This window comes from Eublepharis macularius, chromosome 15, assembly GCF_028583425.1.
Source record: "Eublepharis macularius isolate TG4126 chromosome 15, MPM_Emac_v1.0, whole genome shotgun sequence".
NCBI classification, from domain to species: domain Eukaryota; kingdom Metazoa; phylum Chordata; class Lepidosauria; order Squamata; family Eublepharidae; genus Eublepharis; species Eublepharis macularius.
The window spans coordinates 42,936,793-42,954,260 of NC_072804.1; the positions used below are offsets into that span (position 1 = coordinate 42,936,793).

The 17,468-nt window shown below is 45.3% G+C and overlaps 1 protein-coding gene across 1 annotated transcript in view; it reads left to right on the top strand.

Moving 5' to 3' along the window:
* Nucleotides 1-15,140, top strand: part of HIVEP3 (HIVEP zinc finger 3) — a 57,101-nt gene extending 41,961 nt beyond the window's left edge. The window contains exons 4-6 of the mRNA XM_055000039.1: nt 5,404-5,502; nt 9,506-10,569; nt 12,950-15,140. Coding sequence (XP_054856014.1) covers nt 5,404-5,502; nt 9,506-10,569; nt 12,950-13,816 — 2,030 coding nt within the window. The 3' untranslated portion in view covers nt 13,817-15,140. The remainder of the gene's footprint in view (nt 1-5,403; nt 5,503-9,505; nt 10,570-12,949) is intronic.
* The last annotated feature ends 2,328 nt before the right edge of the window (nt 15,141-17,468 follow it).

Genomic DNA, 17,468 nt, shown 5'->3' on the forward strand with positions numbered 1-17,468 from the left:
GACCTTGGGAAGGAAGCTTGGTAGCAGATGTCATTGGGATGCAGAAGGTCCCAGGGCCAAAGAGGGACCTTGGAGAACTCCTACTTTGTGCTTGAACTAGCACCGAGCTCAATGGACCAGCGATGTGTGTTCCCAAGATTTGGAAAACTTATCCTGGAGACTTGCCGAGAACCATGAAGGTTAAAGAGCTTTTCTCACTGATCCCTCCCTAGCCCATCTCACTAGGCATTTGATCACCAAATGAGTAGGATAAGGATGGCAGCTGAGATGATGAAAAAATGGAGAGAGGTTGTATGACAAGTGGCAAGAAAACTGCCAGAAGGAACTCTGGATTTAACTGGGCGCATGACGAACACAAGACGTTTGCCCGACAAGATCAAAAGCATCTGGTAGACCTTCTGTGCCATGCTGAGTTCCAAGATCCAGAAGGAAGTCCCCATCCAATCTCAGTCCAAGCATGCCTGCAAAGCAGACACCCTAGTCCGTGCTAGGCAGGCATTTCCTGGATTTTGTGGTGGGACATCACTTGTCTGATGCCAACATTTGCCTGATGCGATCAGCAGTTCAGATGATCCTAATAAGAATACTAGTTCAAGGCCATTCATAGAGTTATCTTCCACTGAATTTCAAGGAATAAATGCCCATCATGTAAAGACTGGCTCCCAGTTAATGCGATTCAGCCCTGACCTCTAGAGTCTGGTGCCATGTAAACTTGCTTCTCTGCAGTACCATGATTTTTTTCCCCCTTGTGTATATCCTTGATTTCAGTCTACTTCAGTCATAGCTCAATTAGAAACCCCAGAGGAACAGTTAGTATTGTGTGTTGTCTTGGATAGGGAAACAGGGTGGGCTGGGTGCGGCTCATAACATCATACAGTGTGGTAAATTCGGCTTCTCGTTACGGCCGATGAGCCTAAGAAAGCAGCTGATGACATGCCCTTTGGTTCCTTTTATGGAATCCTGGACTTCCCCACTAGGTTGTGTAGACTTGGCAGCCACAACGCGAATCAGATTCCCTTCTCCTGATTCAATTCTAAAAGGAATCGGGGAGCTGCTTTGAGGTTTTTGGGGTGCAAAAGAGCATTAAACTTTTGCAAAGGTGAACTGAAAGGAGTCCTGCAAAAGCCAAAGGAAAAGAGCTTCAGCAGCTAAGAAAACTTACTGACTAGTAGGCAATGGTGGGTGCGGGTCTGCGTGTGCTTGCTTTGTGTGATGCCCTTGTGCATGCTACAACTCTCCTGCTTTAATTTCTCAATCAATTTACAATGCAACTGGAGATCCTTCTCAGAAGGGTATTATTGTAAGGTCAGAGTGTCAGTAGAACATTGCTAATATCCATTGCTAGCACCATTTTCTTGTTTTCACATTAATGCAAAATCCAGCGAGTTATTTTTAAGTGTTGTTTGGTGCCAGTAGGAGAGAGTTAAGCGGGTCTTGAACTCTCCTTTTGGTTTTGCTCAGCTGTGCTCTTATTCTGTGCTTTGTATTTAATTGGGTCAAGGAATTGGTTGGTAGCGACAAGTTTCAGCAGGGACAAAACAGATAAAATGGCAATCGCGTAAGGAAAAAATGATGTGAGAGCTTCAGCCCAAAGTCCTCACACCCAAGAACGAGGTTGACTGCTGTAGTGAAAACTCAGTCACAGCCACGTTCCTCAAAATTTGCCCTCCAGAATTTTCTTTAAAAGCACCGTCCATCTATTTTTCTCCTCCCTCATTTGCATCCCTTTAACCAGCTCTCAGCTGCTACCTGAAGAATATTCAGTCTTCTTCAGGCCAGTGGAGGAGAGGGGTCTTTTATTTCAGTTAATTTCCAAAGTCATGTTTTCTTGCATGTCTGGCCCCCGGTACACTAGAATTCCAAAACAGTCTTTGCATGGCCCTCTTGGGCTGTTTTTGTGGTCATAAACCAGTCACTTTACTATTAGAAGGGCTGATGAGATTACCTAATGATTCCCTAGTGTTGTTATTTGGATCCACCAGTGCCTTTGGGGGAAGGGGATCCCGATTAATTCTTTTCTGTAATAAATTGCAGAGGGGCGGATTGTCCCCTTCTCCCTGCTCAATCCAACCACCCCCTTGGTGGGACTGCAGAGTCTTCTTGTTGCCGGTTTAACTACAGTTAGGGGAATCTTCGCCATGCCGTTTTGTTGCTTGGTATTTGGAGAACCCAGCTAGATCGGGCAACGTGATTAGTAGCCACTCCAACTTTGAAAACATAACACTGAGAAAATACATATCAATCAGTCCACAAACCTTAGAAGAGCTACGCTGGATCAGACCCAGTTGTCCATCTGGTTCAGAATCCTGTCTCACCTGGTGACTGACCAGGTGCCCTTCAGGCATAGAGAGCGCAGAGGCCAAGGCTTCCCCTTGATGTTGCCTCCCGGAACTTGGTTTCACAGGTTTACTGCCTCTGAATATGGAGGTTCTCTTTACTCACCATGGCTAATAGCCAGTGGTGGACTTTCTAGGACAAGATAAAGGCATAAAGGTAAGGAAGAAAAGGGAAACATTCCTCCCTGCTCTTCTCTCCAGTTCTGCCTCTTTCTTTGCACCTGTATTCAATCTCCTCCTTTCTGATCCAGCCACACCCCTTTGTCCTGTTTAAAGAAGGAAGGACTCTTATTTATCTTCCTAGCTGTGATTTCAAGGATTCACTGTGGCTGGGGAGACACATTATGCCCCTGAAGACATCACATCTCTTCTGGGAAGAGATTGCTATGCAAATAAGATAAATGTCTATCTAGTATGTTTGTTTCTTTTTCAGTATTTGGAGAGTAGTGCTTTGTATGCTCAAGACTAGATACAAATGCAAAATATTTGGGGTGGGGGGATCAGCAAACACCCACTACCATTTTTAGACAGTTGTAAGTCACTGTGATTCCAATACACAGGGCTTTTTTTCTGGGAAAAGAGGTGGTGGAACTCAGTGGTGGTACTTAAGACTGCACTTAAGACTTTGGGTCAGCTGGAACAAGGGGGGAGTTTTTTAAAGTTTAAATTGCCCTCAGCAAAACTGGTCACATGGCAGGTGGCCCTGCCCCCTGATTTCCAGACAGAGGGGAGTTTAGATTGCCCTCCGTGCCGCTTGGTGGCATGGAGGGCAATCTAAACTCTCCTCTGTCTGGCGATCAGGGGGCGGGGCCACCCACCATGTGACCATTTTTAAGAGGTGCCGGAACTCCGTTCCACCACGTTCCCGTTGAAAAAATCCCTGCCAATACATGTTCAAGTGCTATCACAAGAGAAACGCGGCAGAAGGGGCTAAGGTGGATTATGGATCTAGCTGTGCAACCTGGACTAAAGAGAACTATGATTCTGGTGCAATCATACTGTGAGAATACCCTTTGGACTACCAATGATTATTGGGTCAAGATCCTTCCATATTACATTGTTGCTTCCAGTGTGTCAGCCCATTTCTCCTACCAAGCTTTGGCATGGTTGCTTCCACAAACTGTGTAGTAAGCAATCTTCCACAACCCACTTTACCTACATGCCAATGGTGAGAATTTAAAATAATAATCTGAACAAGTAAATTCCACAGGAATAGCTGATTCTTCAACAATGAATCCAAACTCCTGTTATTTATTTTTAACTGATGTTTAACTTGTTTTCTTTACATGAATGCAGTTACTCTAAGGTCTGATTAGTCCGGGAATTCTTATTGTTACAGGTAATACTGTGGTTTAGATTTGGCTTTGCGACTGGCTAGTAGAAAATAATGGTTGGCTTTCAAGGCCAGCCACAATTTTTGGACCTCTGGTAGTAGGTATCTGTGCCAGTGCTGCCAAGCATGGCACCTATGTGCCCATTTGGTTGGTTCCCCCAGAGGAAGCCAAATCCAGATATTTCCAGAGCAGCACTTAGAATTGATGAGCCAGACAGGATTTTTGATGGCATCTTCCCGCTGCAGCAACGGCTGAACAGGGCAAGTCCTTTGCCAGTTGGTCCCCTTATTTGAGAAGGTGTCAGAAGTAGTTTTATTGCCCGGCCTTTCCTCTACACTTGCTGTGGAGTCAAACTACCTCAGCAAAGGGACGCCAAGCAATTACCTGCTTTGATTCTCCTTTGGCAGATTCCGCACACAGTTAGGATTCCGCACACAGTTAGGATTCCGCACACGGTTAGGATTCCGCACACGGTTAGGATTTCGCTACATTTAGCTGGCCCACAAGCAGACCTCAATGTACTGTGGAGCTACCGGTAGGAGTCCCTTCATCCCTAACAGGCCGTATGTGATAGATGATGCTGTGCTAATTACCCTTCTCCTTCCCTTTCCACCTCAACTCAGGTCATGGATGTAGAGGTGAGAGCAGCATGCGCTATATGGGGCCTTTTATAGATACTGCGATGGTGCTCGAGCCGCTGAGATCTAATTAAATGGAGGCTGCCTGGCTCGGCCCCCGTGGAATCCAAGAAAGGATGAAGGAGGTGAATTATCTGGTCTCGTTTCCAGATCCTGACATCCAGATAATTTCTAGATAATTCATCACCTCTGCTCTTTAATTACATACGGGGTCTGCTAAGCAAGCCTTTAGTGGCAACCAGGGATTTTTTTCTGGGAAAAGAGGTGGTGGAACTCAGTGGGTTGCCCTCGGAGAAAATGGTCACATGGCTGGGGGCCCCACCCCCTGATCTCCAGACAGAGGGGAGTTTAGATTGCCCTCCGCACTGTGTTGCGGAGGGCAATCTAAACTCCCCTCTGTCTGGAGTTCAGGGGGCAGGGCCCCCAGCCATGTGACCAATTTCAAGAGGTTCCGGAACTCCGTTCCCTTGCATTCCAGCTGAAAAAAAGCCCTGGTGGCAACCATCTTAAATTAGAAAGAGAGAACCCCCATCTCTGCAGGGGTGAATTTTTGTTTCATTTGTATTTCTACTTCTTGGTGGTCTTGATTCTTCCCCACCCCCCGCGTCCTCATTATTTTTTAATAGCCAGGACTTTTTGCTTCCAGAGTTTTGCCTTGTGCTTGATACTGCCCGATGTGCTGTGGCAAGCTTGGAGAGCAAGATGGGCCTTTCCGTCCTGATAAGTAGCCATCTCCCACTTCCCAGTTTTTTGCTTCCTGCTTGTCTTGTGTGCGCCTCGGCAAAAGAGCATTCTCAGGTGATGCCTTTCCTACACTGCAAAGCCCGTGCCTGCTTGCTTTTCTGCTTTGCATGAGAGCAAGTTATTTGTGAGAAGCTGCGCCCCCCACCCCAAAGCCAAACAGCTAAACGTGAGTTGGGGAACTGAGGCGGGGGCTGCCTGGAAGTAAGGCAGAGGAGTCTTCAAAGGAGACTGGCTCAGGCTGTGATGGAGAATGTTGGCTGGCAGAGAATGTTGAACTGGTTGCTGTGTGCAGAAAATCTAAACGACGATTGTCAAATGTTTGTGTTCTTTTTATTTTTCTCTTCCTTTCAGGGAATCTGACTAAACATATGAAGTCAAAAGCCCACAGCAAAAAATGTCAGGAGATGGGAGTGTTAGTGTCTTCACTGGTCGAGCTAGAAGCAGAAGAAGGTAAAGATTGTATTTCATGCTATACTATCTCCTATAGCACTGTACTATAGAGAGCCTGTGTGGTGGCATGGTTAGAGTATCAGGGTATGATCTGGGAGACCCAAATTCGAATCCTCCCACCCTGCCATAGAATCTTCCTGGGTGACCTCGGGCCAGTCACACACTTTCAGTTGAGCCTACCTCACAAGGTTGTTGAGAGGATAAGATAGAGGAGAGGAGAATGATGTAAGCCTCTTTAGGTCCCCATTGGGAAGAAAGGCAGGGTACAAATAAAGTATATAAAATGAAGTAAATAAATGACGGTATTCCTGTCACCAGTCAGCTATGTTAAGGCTTCATGAAGAATTAGAAGGTGGAGATCACAGGAGCAAATGCTCACCTAATTCAAAAACTCCCTGCATGAAGGAAACTAGCACTTCAGCTGCCTTTTTATCAAGTTAATTTTGTATAGGTGGGAAGTTTTTAATATGTGGTAGCCAGCTGTGTGATCTCCCACTCTCATTCGGGTGTGATATGGTCCAGGAAGGTCCCCTCCCCTCTAAATACATAGATATCCTCTTGTTCTTATGGAAAATCAGGTTTTGATAGCCAGAAAAAAAAACCAGTCAGATGTGCGTTGTAGGGTCTCTTCAATCCCTTCATATGCAGTGCCCAGTTGATAGCAGGGCTACAATGCGTGTCGATAAGGCTCTTCATCACATCTCTCTCCCCCCTCCCCCGCCAAGTCAGGAGCAGTTCTTGCAGGAATTGAGAAATAGCAGGTCACATCTAACTGTTACACTAGGGAGGGAGCCCAGACCCAACCTGTGTACTTTGCAATGTGTGGATGGGCTGATATACTGACCTCTTATGGATTTGCAGAGCCTATGGTCGCTGCATAAAAAGGGCTTGCCTAAGCCTCAGGAAGCACAAAACGACACTTTGTTACCTAGAGGAGCTTCCCCCAGGACCTGCGCGTCCATTGAGGTGGGTCCGGCAGCCGCCTTGAGCGCTGAGGCGCCAGAGGGGGCGCCGGGGATGGGGGCGCATGCTGTGGAGCTGGCGGCAGCACCTCTGGTGGCTGAGCAGGAGGGCTGGGAAGCCGCTGTGCCCGGCTGGGAGTGCACAGGGCAGTCTGAGCGGGCAGCATCCCAGCCCTCCTGCTTAGTTGCCCCATGCTGCTGCCACCACTGCCAGCACACAGCTGCAGGCCAGGCATGGTAGACGGCCAGGGCAGCGCGGGGCAACTGAGTGGAAGGGCTGGGAGGCCTCCCACGCGCTGTCCCAGCTGCCTACCGTGCCAATGGGGCCCGGCTTGCAGCGGCATGCTGCATTATGACGTCACACGAAGTGATGTCATCACATTGTCCAGGTGCGCACATGCACAAAGCCCTGGAGCTGCCCCCAGCCTCAGGCACCAGAAAGCCTGGCACCGGCTCTGGGTTCCCTGAGCCCTGCATGCCATACGATTTGGATCACTTAGAAAGATTCGGGCTGGAAATTGGTTGCTGTCCTTGTTCCCAGGTGGTCTTGTGCATGGAGGTGTTGTGGCTTTTTTCTCTCCGTGGTGCCATTGCAAATTGTTTTGCCTAAAGGGCTCTTTTCCTTTCAATCCAGAAACCGCTGCAATCTTTTCAGCTGCCATTTTCTCTCCTGCAGAAAAATCGTTTCTTTAGAAGGGCCGGTGCGTTGCCAGAATTTTACCCTGGGGAGGGAAGAAAGTGCAAGGGGAAAAAAAAGGAATCCGACATCATGTCAGCCCCAGGGGAGATGCAGTCACGTTTGGTGTCAGCCAGAGGACATCTGCTCCGGTGTCAGATTGCTGGAGGACTTGCAGAGTCTTTTTTACTGATTTGCAATAACTGATGAGCTTGAACTCTCAAAACTGTTCCCTTCTCTTTGAAGGGCTACCTGTAGGCATTTTGAGACCTAGGGAAGTTTGGGCAGAGAAAACTTCTGTGCTACCAGCAAAGTTTCATTGCAAGCTTCTTAATGAAAGGAAATTAAACCAAATTGATTGTGTTCCCCATACATCGAAAAACCCCACAAGCCCCAGCCTCAGTCTGTGCTGCAAAATGCCAAGGCCACAGCCGGGAGGGCTGTGCATCTGTCAAAGGAACCTTGTCGTTAATTGCGTTGTGCTGTCAATCATTTCCCCCTTCCCTGCTGAGCTGAGGATGACGCATTGCGAGAAGGGAAGCGTCTCTGCTCCTCGGCAGAGGTTCAAGATTTCAAGCTGACTGCGAGGGCTGATCTGCTTATGAGGGGGGCAGGGGCGGGCTATGTTCCACTGAATGTGAAGGCCGTTTCCTTTTTATAAAATGTATCTGAACCTTGGCACAATGGCGTTCTTGCGCTTTTGTGCTGGGTTAATGCACAGAGAGACTAAGCAGAAATCTTCTCCACTGTTATTAAAGCACCTGACCAGACGTTTTTCATTACTCCTATCCTGTTACACCCAAACCCCCACAGACTATTTGAGCAAGAGCTGGTAGTCAATCCTGCGGCGGGAAACAGCATTCTGACTGGACTTTCCCTGTTTGTTGATATTGGCCACGTTGCCGTCTACCAGAACGTGAGGGATTCTTTTCTTCAGGCTGACACGATGCATAGCTTTAGGATTACAATATATGTGTATTTATTTAGATATTTAGGTCCCACTTTTCTCCCTACTGAGGCCCCAAAGTGGCTTACAACATCATTCTCCCCTCTTTTTATCCTCGCAACAACCACAATGTGAGGTACATTAGGCTGAGAGAGTGTGACTGGCCTGAGGTCATCTGGCGATCTTCCATGGCAGAGGAAGGGTTTGAATCGTGATCCTAGCCTGACTGTAACCATTACACCATGGTGGTATAACACGTGGTATATATGGTACACATACAAGCTCATACCTGCAAACAAAAGCCGTTGTTTTACACTGCGTGATCCACCTTGATTCCAGTGAGAAAGGTAGACCATAACTGAAGTAAATATATAAATAAAGTACCATTTTATTGAGGCCAACCGAAGTGACACACAACAGCATGCAAGCTTTCTCTGGGATGCTTTATCATACTTGATGTTTGCTGGCTCAGGGGGAGGCTAGAGAAGAATATATTGGGGTGTTTGATGCCATGATCAGTTTTTTCCCTCTCTTCCCACCTTTCCCCTTTTGCTTTTTAACATCCAGACTGGTGACGAGTTCTGGAGAACTTGTAGTTTTTGTTGAATGCTCATTCTCTGTTACATTCCATTCTTTCATCTGTCATTTCCTCTTCTTTCCTCACTCTCTGCTTCTTGTTCTTTGACATATTCCTTCCTGTTCTTTGACATATTCCTTCCTGTTTTGTCTCTCTTTTTCCTTTTCTATCATTTTTCTTTCCTTACTTCCCTTCCGATTAGAAAATGTTCTGGCATTGGGAAAGGAGCTGTGTTCTGGTTGCTTGTGCATGGGTTTGGGGGGGGGGGGAGATTGTACGACAAACCCTGGTGTCTACTGTAGACAGGCACAAAAGCTTGTTCATGATAAATGATACATTGCTTAGCTCATGAAAACTGTTTCACGTTCCCCGGTGTCCATATCAGGAGGTTGCCTCTTAACAAATCTGAAAACATTCCTTACCCAGTAGTAGTGTGAATTCCCTACTCTTTGCTCACGTTTAAGAATAAGTCCCTATTGGAAAATTATGCCTAGAATGATGAAGTGAACATAAATCATCTGTCATCCCACTGAATAAGCATGCATGCCAAAATATCTTGACGGTAGAAATGAGTCAATAACAAAGTAATAGGGAGGCCTAAACCATCAGAAAGTTCTATTTGCAAGAGTCCATCAGCAACAAATGGGAATACTTGGCCGCTGTGTGATAGAGGATGCTGACCTAGATGGACCAGACATAGTAGTCAAAGTGTCTGATGGTGTCATCTTGACCATTAGTTGTCAGTCCAGCAGAGGTTGCCTTCTATGGTATCCCAGGAGATATGAATGTTCTGATACTAGTGTCAAGATTTCTTACCCCTAATAAATTGTTTCCCCTCTTAGGAACCAGTGAAGACCTCTTTCAAGATTCAGAAGGGCATGAGGGATCTGAGCTACTTGAAGAGCACCAGTTTTCAGACTTGGAGGAGTCTGATGAGGAGGAGGAGGAGGAAGAAGAGGAGGAGGAAGAGGAGGAGGAGGAAAGCCAAGAGGAGCCACCTGAAAAGCTCTCAGAAAAGAAGACAACTTCCCTCTGCCCGGAACAGTCTCCTAAAAGTCCTCCTACCCACAAAAAAGGCACCAAGACAGCATTGTCCATATCAGAAGAGATCTCGAGCACTGAGCATGCTGATCAAAGTCACCGGGCCGCTTCCTCAGGGTTAGAAACAAAATGGTCGGCAGACAGTAGTGAAGTTGCTGTCTGCCACAGCTTCTTAAGACACCATCGGCCTGTTCTAACCTCCAGTGAGCACTTAGCTTCTGCTGAGAAGGAATTGATCACAAGGCCACAGATGTTCTTAGCAATGGACTTGTCGATCTCCAAAGATGCCTTCCCTCGAAGGAAGTGGTCCCCAAGCAAGGATACAGGCGGCGCTGGAAGTAACCGATCCATATTAGCTCGAAAGCACTTGTTAACCAAAAACGAAACTTCACCTAAAAGGTTTTCGCCAACTCGGGAAACAGCTTCACTGAGGAGCCTCTCACCGGGGGCAGGGATTCCCCCTTGTCACCGTCTGTCCCCGAGAAGGGAGTCATTTCCTCTACGGAGTTTGTCCCCAAGACTTGAGCTCTCACCAAGTAGGTACCTTTCGCCAAGAAGAGAGCTGTCATCACGGACGTGCCCTCCACCAGAGAGAGGGGTCTCTCCTGTGAGGCGAGTGTCTCCAAGTAGGGAAATGTCTTCGGGCAGATATTTATCCATGAAGAAGATGTTTCCCCACAGCTATTCAGAGCCACCTTCACGGTACCCATCCCCAGGAAGAGAAGATTTGCCTTCTGGTAGTCATTTGGCACCTGATGAAAAAAATCAGAATTTGGGTAAAGTTCAGCATGGGATATCATCTCCAATGCCTCTACCTCAAAAGTCGCTCGGCAAAAGCACAGAGGTGTGTGAAGAATCTAAATGGGTAAGCTCTACATCCTCTCTAACGATTCACTTTGGATTTTTCCTCTCAGAAATATTTTATTTTCAAGTAGAGAATGGTCAGATATACAAGCAAACCCCTGAGAATGGCCATATGCTTTGCATGTAGAAGGTCCCAGGTCAATCCCTGGCATCTTCAGGTAAAGAATCTTAAATAGCAGGTGTTGAAGGGGAAAAAATCCTCTGTTTGGGATCCTGGAGAGGCCTTGTCAGTCAAAATAAACAATATTGACCAAGATGGACTGATGATCTGATGCAATGTAAAGACTTCATGTGTCTGTAAGTGAGCGAGGCCACAACTGAGCAACAGATCCCATGATCTCAATGCAGAAGATCCCAGTTTCATGCCGTAGAATCTCCAGTTGAAAAGATCTTGAGTGGCAGGGGTTAGGAACAGGTTTCTGTGCTTGAGATCTTGGGGAGCTGCTACCAGGCATTGTAGGCAATATTGAACTAGATGGACCATGTGCTGGGTATACAATATAAATAAGTCAGACATGCTGTTCATAAATACGCCTGCTAGTGGGAGAACATAATGTGTTTTTAGATTGGTTTTAATGTGCCTTTTAATATCTGTTTTAATGTTTGTTTTATAACCTTGTTTTCGAACTGTTTCTACTCTTTTGGGGCCCTGAGATGCTCAGAAGATAGGTGGACATATAAATATTTGGAATAAATAAATAAATTAAATGCCACCAAACAAATAAGGTATTAAAAACCTGAGCTTGAATATTATTATTGTTATTGTTGTCATTATTATTATTACTATTCTTATTTATTAAACAAGATAGTTACCCCGTTTTTCTGCCCTCATAGGGCCACCAAGGCAGCTAACGTTAAAAATATACAAATTAAAATATCATATTTAAGGCTATTAAAATCAACATCCAAATACATCATTAAAACAATTTAAAACCAGAGCTTAAAATAAATACAAAATATAAAAGCAATAGTTAAAACATTGGTGAGGGAGGAGGTATCACTGAGGTAATGCCAAGCAAAACAAAAGAGTCTTTACTAGAGAAGGGCACGAATCAGGAAAATTCCGAACCGTGTGGTTCATGGTTCGTTGCATTTCACAAACCATGAACTTTCACGAACTTGCCCCGGTTCACAAACTGGTGCATTCAGTTTGTGAAAATGTCACTTCTGGGTCAGCAAAAGGTCTCCGGAGAGCCCCCCCTGTTGCCTAGGAAACTGATTGATCGGCGCCAGGCTGGCTGCATGATGAACCAAACAAACCGGGCTAAAATTTGTCATGGTTCCTGAGAAAACGAAATGCCGGTTCATAAACCACAAACTGGTCCAGTTTATGATGAACTTTGGTTAGTATTTTGGTTTGTGCCTGCCTCTAGTCTTCACTCGCTGACATAAGATGACAGTAGAAGGAGAAAGGCAGATCTCCCTGAGGAAATAGTTCTAGAGTCTTGGTGCCACTACTGAGAAGCCCCTCTCCCAAGTTGCTACCCAGGATCCTCCTTGGTAGTTATCTATAGCATGGTTTTCTGTATTTTTTAATATCTGCTTTTACATAGTTTGTACATACGTTTGATTCTGCTGACTGGCTTTTTTAAAAAAAGTTTGCTGTTTTTCGCTGACTAATCTTTTATTTATTGCTGCCACAGTATTAAAAGTTTAAGCGCTTTTAGACAATAATTGCTATTTTAAGGATATTATGCTTAGCTATGAGATTCATTTAATTGCTGATCCATGCAACAGTAACTTCAAAGCTAGACTTTTGTAACAGACTCTACATGGAGCTGCCCCTTGAAGACAATTTGGAAATTTCTGCTGGTGCAAAATACAACAGCCCATTTACTAGTTGGGGCCAGCTACCTTGGACATATTATACATATTTTGAGATCTCTATACTGGTTGCCCTTTTGTTTCTGAGTTCAGTTCAAGTTATCCATTGTCCTCTTTAAAGCTCTTCAAGGTTTGCAACTCACATACCGGAAGAATCGCCTTTCCCACTATCAAGCAATGTGACCTGTACTTACTGGCGATTCTCTCCTGTAAGGTAGTTAGGAGGACAGTCACTTCTAGATCTAAGATTTTGTCCGTGGCTTCTCCAGTTTTATGGAATAGCATTCCTGAAGTTGCTATTGCGGTTGTGGCTTCCACAGGTTATTCAAGGCAGAAAAAGGGCTTTTGACAGTTTTGACACCTAATTTCTAATTACTAGTATTGTGTATTTGCATTATTGTATTATTATCATAACTTATCCACAAGTCCAGATTTGGAGAAAGGCAGGTTAAAGATGCTCTAAGTAAATAAATAGCAATCTTGGGAGTCTGTTGTTTGGAGGATATTAACACTTTAAATCAATATATTCATTAGCATTTCCCCCCTTGTACTTCCAGTCATTGCAGAAGATGGCATCAAGGAGCCCAACAAGTTCACCAGGCACTGCTCAGCATCTCTGCTTAAAACGTTGGCAATCACCCCATGAAATACATATTCACACTCCAGCCCGAGTGGAAGACTACGTCTTCAGCCATCTCCCGTTGCATTCGCAGCAGCTGCCCAGAAGTCCATGCCCTATGATTCCAATAGGGGGCATCCAGATGGTTCAGGCAAGGCCCAGCAGCCATCCTTCTTTGGGGCACGGCTCCGTCCTTTCATGGCAAGCCAGCTGTTTTGCACCTGGTGGCACCTTATCCGAGTTTGGCCAAGCAAAAGAAAGGAGCCCCGAGGCCCAGGAACCGCAAGACACGGCGGCATCATCAGCAACTCCACTGCTTCAAAGCAGCAGCTACTCGGAAGGGAAAATAAGGACTAGTAGGATTCAGAGGAAGAGAGCTGAGGAGGAATACAGGGTTGAAACATGCGCTGCTCTCAGTGGCAGGGAGCAGGAACGCTGTTCAGCTTCCGGTGAGAGTCCCAGCCCAAAGGGCGAGCGCTCTCCGGAGCCTTCAGTGAGTGGGGAAGAACCCTTGGAAAAGACAGGAAAGGAAAAACCGAGCCGCTCGAGCACTTCCTTTGAGCCCACCTGCACTTTCATCTCAGACTTCCCAGCCCAGACGCTGGACAGGAGTAGCAGCACTGGTTGTCTGGCGGAGTCCCCGTCAGGCCCGTTGACCTCCTGCGGAGTCTCCGTTAGGAGAAGGAACCTCTCAGAAGAGCCAGCTCCCCAAGCAGGGGTGCATCGGAGGAATAGCCCCCCCTTGGAACAAGCAGGCTTCGGCCTATCACGGAACGAAACGGACAACAATACAGAAAGTACTTAAGCCCACCCTCCACCTTTTGTCACTGGTTTCCCATGTAAATCAACCCACCTTAGTCAACGCTATTGGTAAAGGACGGATTTCAGAGTACGACCAAACTCACAGACAAGTTGCTGGTTCTCTTTTGTTTCTGTCTGGTCTTATTTCCACATGTACCTGTGCCTTTTTCTATACCATTCTGTTGCTTGAAATGTAAAGAAGCTGAGGGTATGAATTGTTTTTTCGTTTGCTTAAAGAGAGTTTTGGAAAGGGGTTTAATAGATCGCGTGTCCTTTGCCGTTGAAATGTCTGTTCCTGTGAGCTGCAGAATAAGAAAGGGTTTTAGAAGCATTTTTGAAGAAATGCACTGAAAAACCATTTAGGAGAAAACCAAAACACCTCTTAAAATATAGTGGTTGAATTATTAGGCAAAATGACCCTGTACAGACAGCAACAACCCCTATTTATTACACGTTTTATTTAATATGTGCCCAAGTGCTTATATTATAATTATTCCTATTATTATTTGCATTACTCTGGTTGCCTATAAATGTGCTTTAAGGACAGCTGTGATTGCTTTAATTTGGAAAAAAAAGAGAAGTGTTTACCTTTGAATTTTAACTGAAACTAGCACTTATTTTGTAGGGGGGAGGCCCCAAGGGCCATGAATGGATACCCCCCCCTGAAAAAAACAATCTATGATGTGCCTCCCTTGCACACAACCCCCCTTCCCCAAAAGCACTTTTTAAAAGAAGGGACATGTACACACACATACAAAAAGCCCTCCCCTCCCCAATAGCATTCAAAGAAAACAGAAATATATTGAATGTAAAAAAGTCATTCCAAGAACAGTATCCAATTCGAGGTTCCCCAAATGTTGTCCCTGCTTTAAATCCTTTGACTGGCTGCTGCTGCTGCTGCTGTAACACACGCACACAGTCCCCGCGGGGTGCCTTTCACCAGTCTTTGGAGGGCAGAGACTTGGCTGTGAAACCCGGCCTCTTGTTTCCTGAAAACGTTCCCCTTTCATAATTCACTTTCTCGTTGTGAAACAACATCTTAGCCATGCAGACCATTTTTTTAAAAAAAATTCCCACACCCCAACTGAAAAAGAAATCCAATTTGATCCTTCTGTGGAGGAAATGGAGTTGTCCCCCTGTCCCCCACTTTTTTTTGTTTCTTCCAGATTTTTTTTCAAAACTGCAGAAGTTTAATCCATATTTGTATAGTGGGCCTTTGTAGCATTTCAAATCGCCAGGTTGCCGTGGCTCATGGTGAGCCCGTTGGTTTTGGCATGTATGACAAGATAATAATAATAATAATATTTGATTTATATACCACCCTTCAAGACAACTTAACACTCTTTCAGAGCAGTTTACAAAGTATGTTACTATTATCCCCACAACAATAATCACCCTGTGGGGTGGGGTGGGTGGGGCTGAGAGAGCTCCTAGAAGCTGTGACTAGCCCAAGGTCACCCAGCTGGCTTCAAGTGGAAGAGTGGGGAATCAAACCCGGTTCTCCGGATTAGAGTCCTGCAGTCTTATCCACTACACCAGACTGGCCCCTAAGGAATCCTGAGAATACAAACAGCTTTCTTCCCTCTGCCACCAACAGTGCAAGCCCATAAGACTGCTACACTTTTAGATACTTATATTTACCTGGAAAAAAAAGTAGCCATCTTGCATACAAGTTTCAGTTAGATGCAGTAGTAAAAAAGGTATGCTCACCTAACCCTGAACTTCAGCTGTCTAAAACTATAGCATGCTTTGGCCCCATACTGATAGCTGCCTAGGAAATGCTGCTCCTCTCGCTGCAAACAGTTTAATAAGAAGGATATTCCTACCTCCCCTCTGTTTATAGAGTAAGATTTGGAGGAGAAGGAGGGTACATGCTTCATAGCCTCCCAGAGACTATTAGAGGTTTAAGCAGACCCATTTCCCTAACTCTTGTGTTCCTTTTCCTCTCCTTTAACTACAGTTCAAACTGCCTTCAACACGGTGGTGGAGAGTGCCCTCAAATTGTAGCTGACTTATGGCGGCCCCTGGTGGGGTTTTCATAGCAAGAGGCTATCAGAGGTGATTTGCCATTGCCTGCCTCTGCAACCCTGGTCTTCGTTGGAGGTCTCCCATCCAATTCCTAACCAAGGCTGACCCTGCTTAGCTTCTGAGATCTGACAAGATCAGGCTCACCTTGGCTATCCAGGTCAGGGCACCACACCTTTTAGAGTGCATTGAGCATGCCCAGTACTTGTCCAATGAATTTTTATGGGATTTTTCTTTCTCTTTTTAGTTTCCAAAGCTTTTAGCATATTTTCTTCCCTTCTCCCACTACCATGTATGTAGAAAGTCTTTCGTTGCTTGTAGGTGGCTGTGTGTTTTTAGTCCAGTTCCATCAAGATTTCTGTTAGGAGAACGATGGTATCAAAAAGGGTGCCCAATCCATTAGCTCCCACAACTAACCTGACACCTCATGTTGAGAAGTCATGCCAGCGGAATACATCTTTGCCCTAATGATACAGTTTTAATAGAGCTGCTGGTAGATAAACCGTTTGCTTTGAGAAAGAACGAGCTCATTGCGTATTCAGAGGGGGTCTCTCCCTATGTAGGGGGGATGTAAAACCCTTTTCAGATTCGTTCAGCAAAAGCAGTTCTACTTAATAATTAACCCACAGACTTTTCTTCTTTCTTTCTGAGATGTTCCGAATTATTATGTACATACTACAAAAAAAAAAGTGCAAATGAAATGAAATTGTGAATGAAATCATTTTGAAGCAGTCTTAAATCACGAATTGTCGCATGAGTGGAATGGATTGGCGGGGGGTGGGGCATTAATTGAATCTACAATGTATCGTTTCTTTCTTGTGTTCGTATATGAAATTACAGACCACAGGATGTGGGGGGTTTTTTTTTGGTCCAGTTAACACTGAGATTGTGAAGGTGACCAAACAGACTCTGGAATTTCAGAATTCACTGGAAAATGTCATTCACGGTCCATGAGTGTTTTTCTTCTGTTTACTTCCTGTTCTGAAGTCTCTTTTGTTGCAAAGGCCCAGAAAGATCATGGTAGCAAGTCCGCACTGGATCCTGTTGCCTGCCCTGCAGACCTTATTGATAGGTCCGATACAACCCACTTTTCAACAGGTTATAGGGATGAACATTGGCCACTGGATTAAATTTTGGCTCAATGAAATTTCAACCGCGTTCTCAGTAATTTCAGAGGATCTAGAATGTCACCCATCAGCATCCGTGAGAAAGCTCTAGATCAAAACCTCTGTGAGCATTACTGGAAAGCATCCTGTCTCCGCAATGGTGTTGGCTGCCATTATGTCTGATTAATTTCTGTTTTATTCTCTCCCCTTCACTCCCTTGGTTTCCATGCAGTTCTGTTTGTACCAAATGGTTCTGGGTATTGAAACTGTACATGAGCCATGATGGGGACACTTGCACATTTATTATCCCTTCATATTATAAGTGTATCTGATGTTGTGTTTTGGGGAGGGGCTAGATCAAATGGCACAGGACACTCAATTTTTCAGCCTTTGAAATTTTCTCTTCCGGTGCATGGAAAGTTACATTTTCTTCCAGTTCCGATGGAGTCCGTTAACAATCCAGTGCATGTGCTTTGTTTTGCTTTTTAACTATCTGGGTCTGGTTCTCTTTTGCTGTTGTCTAGC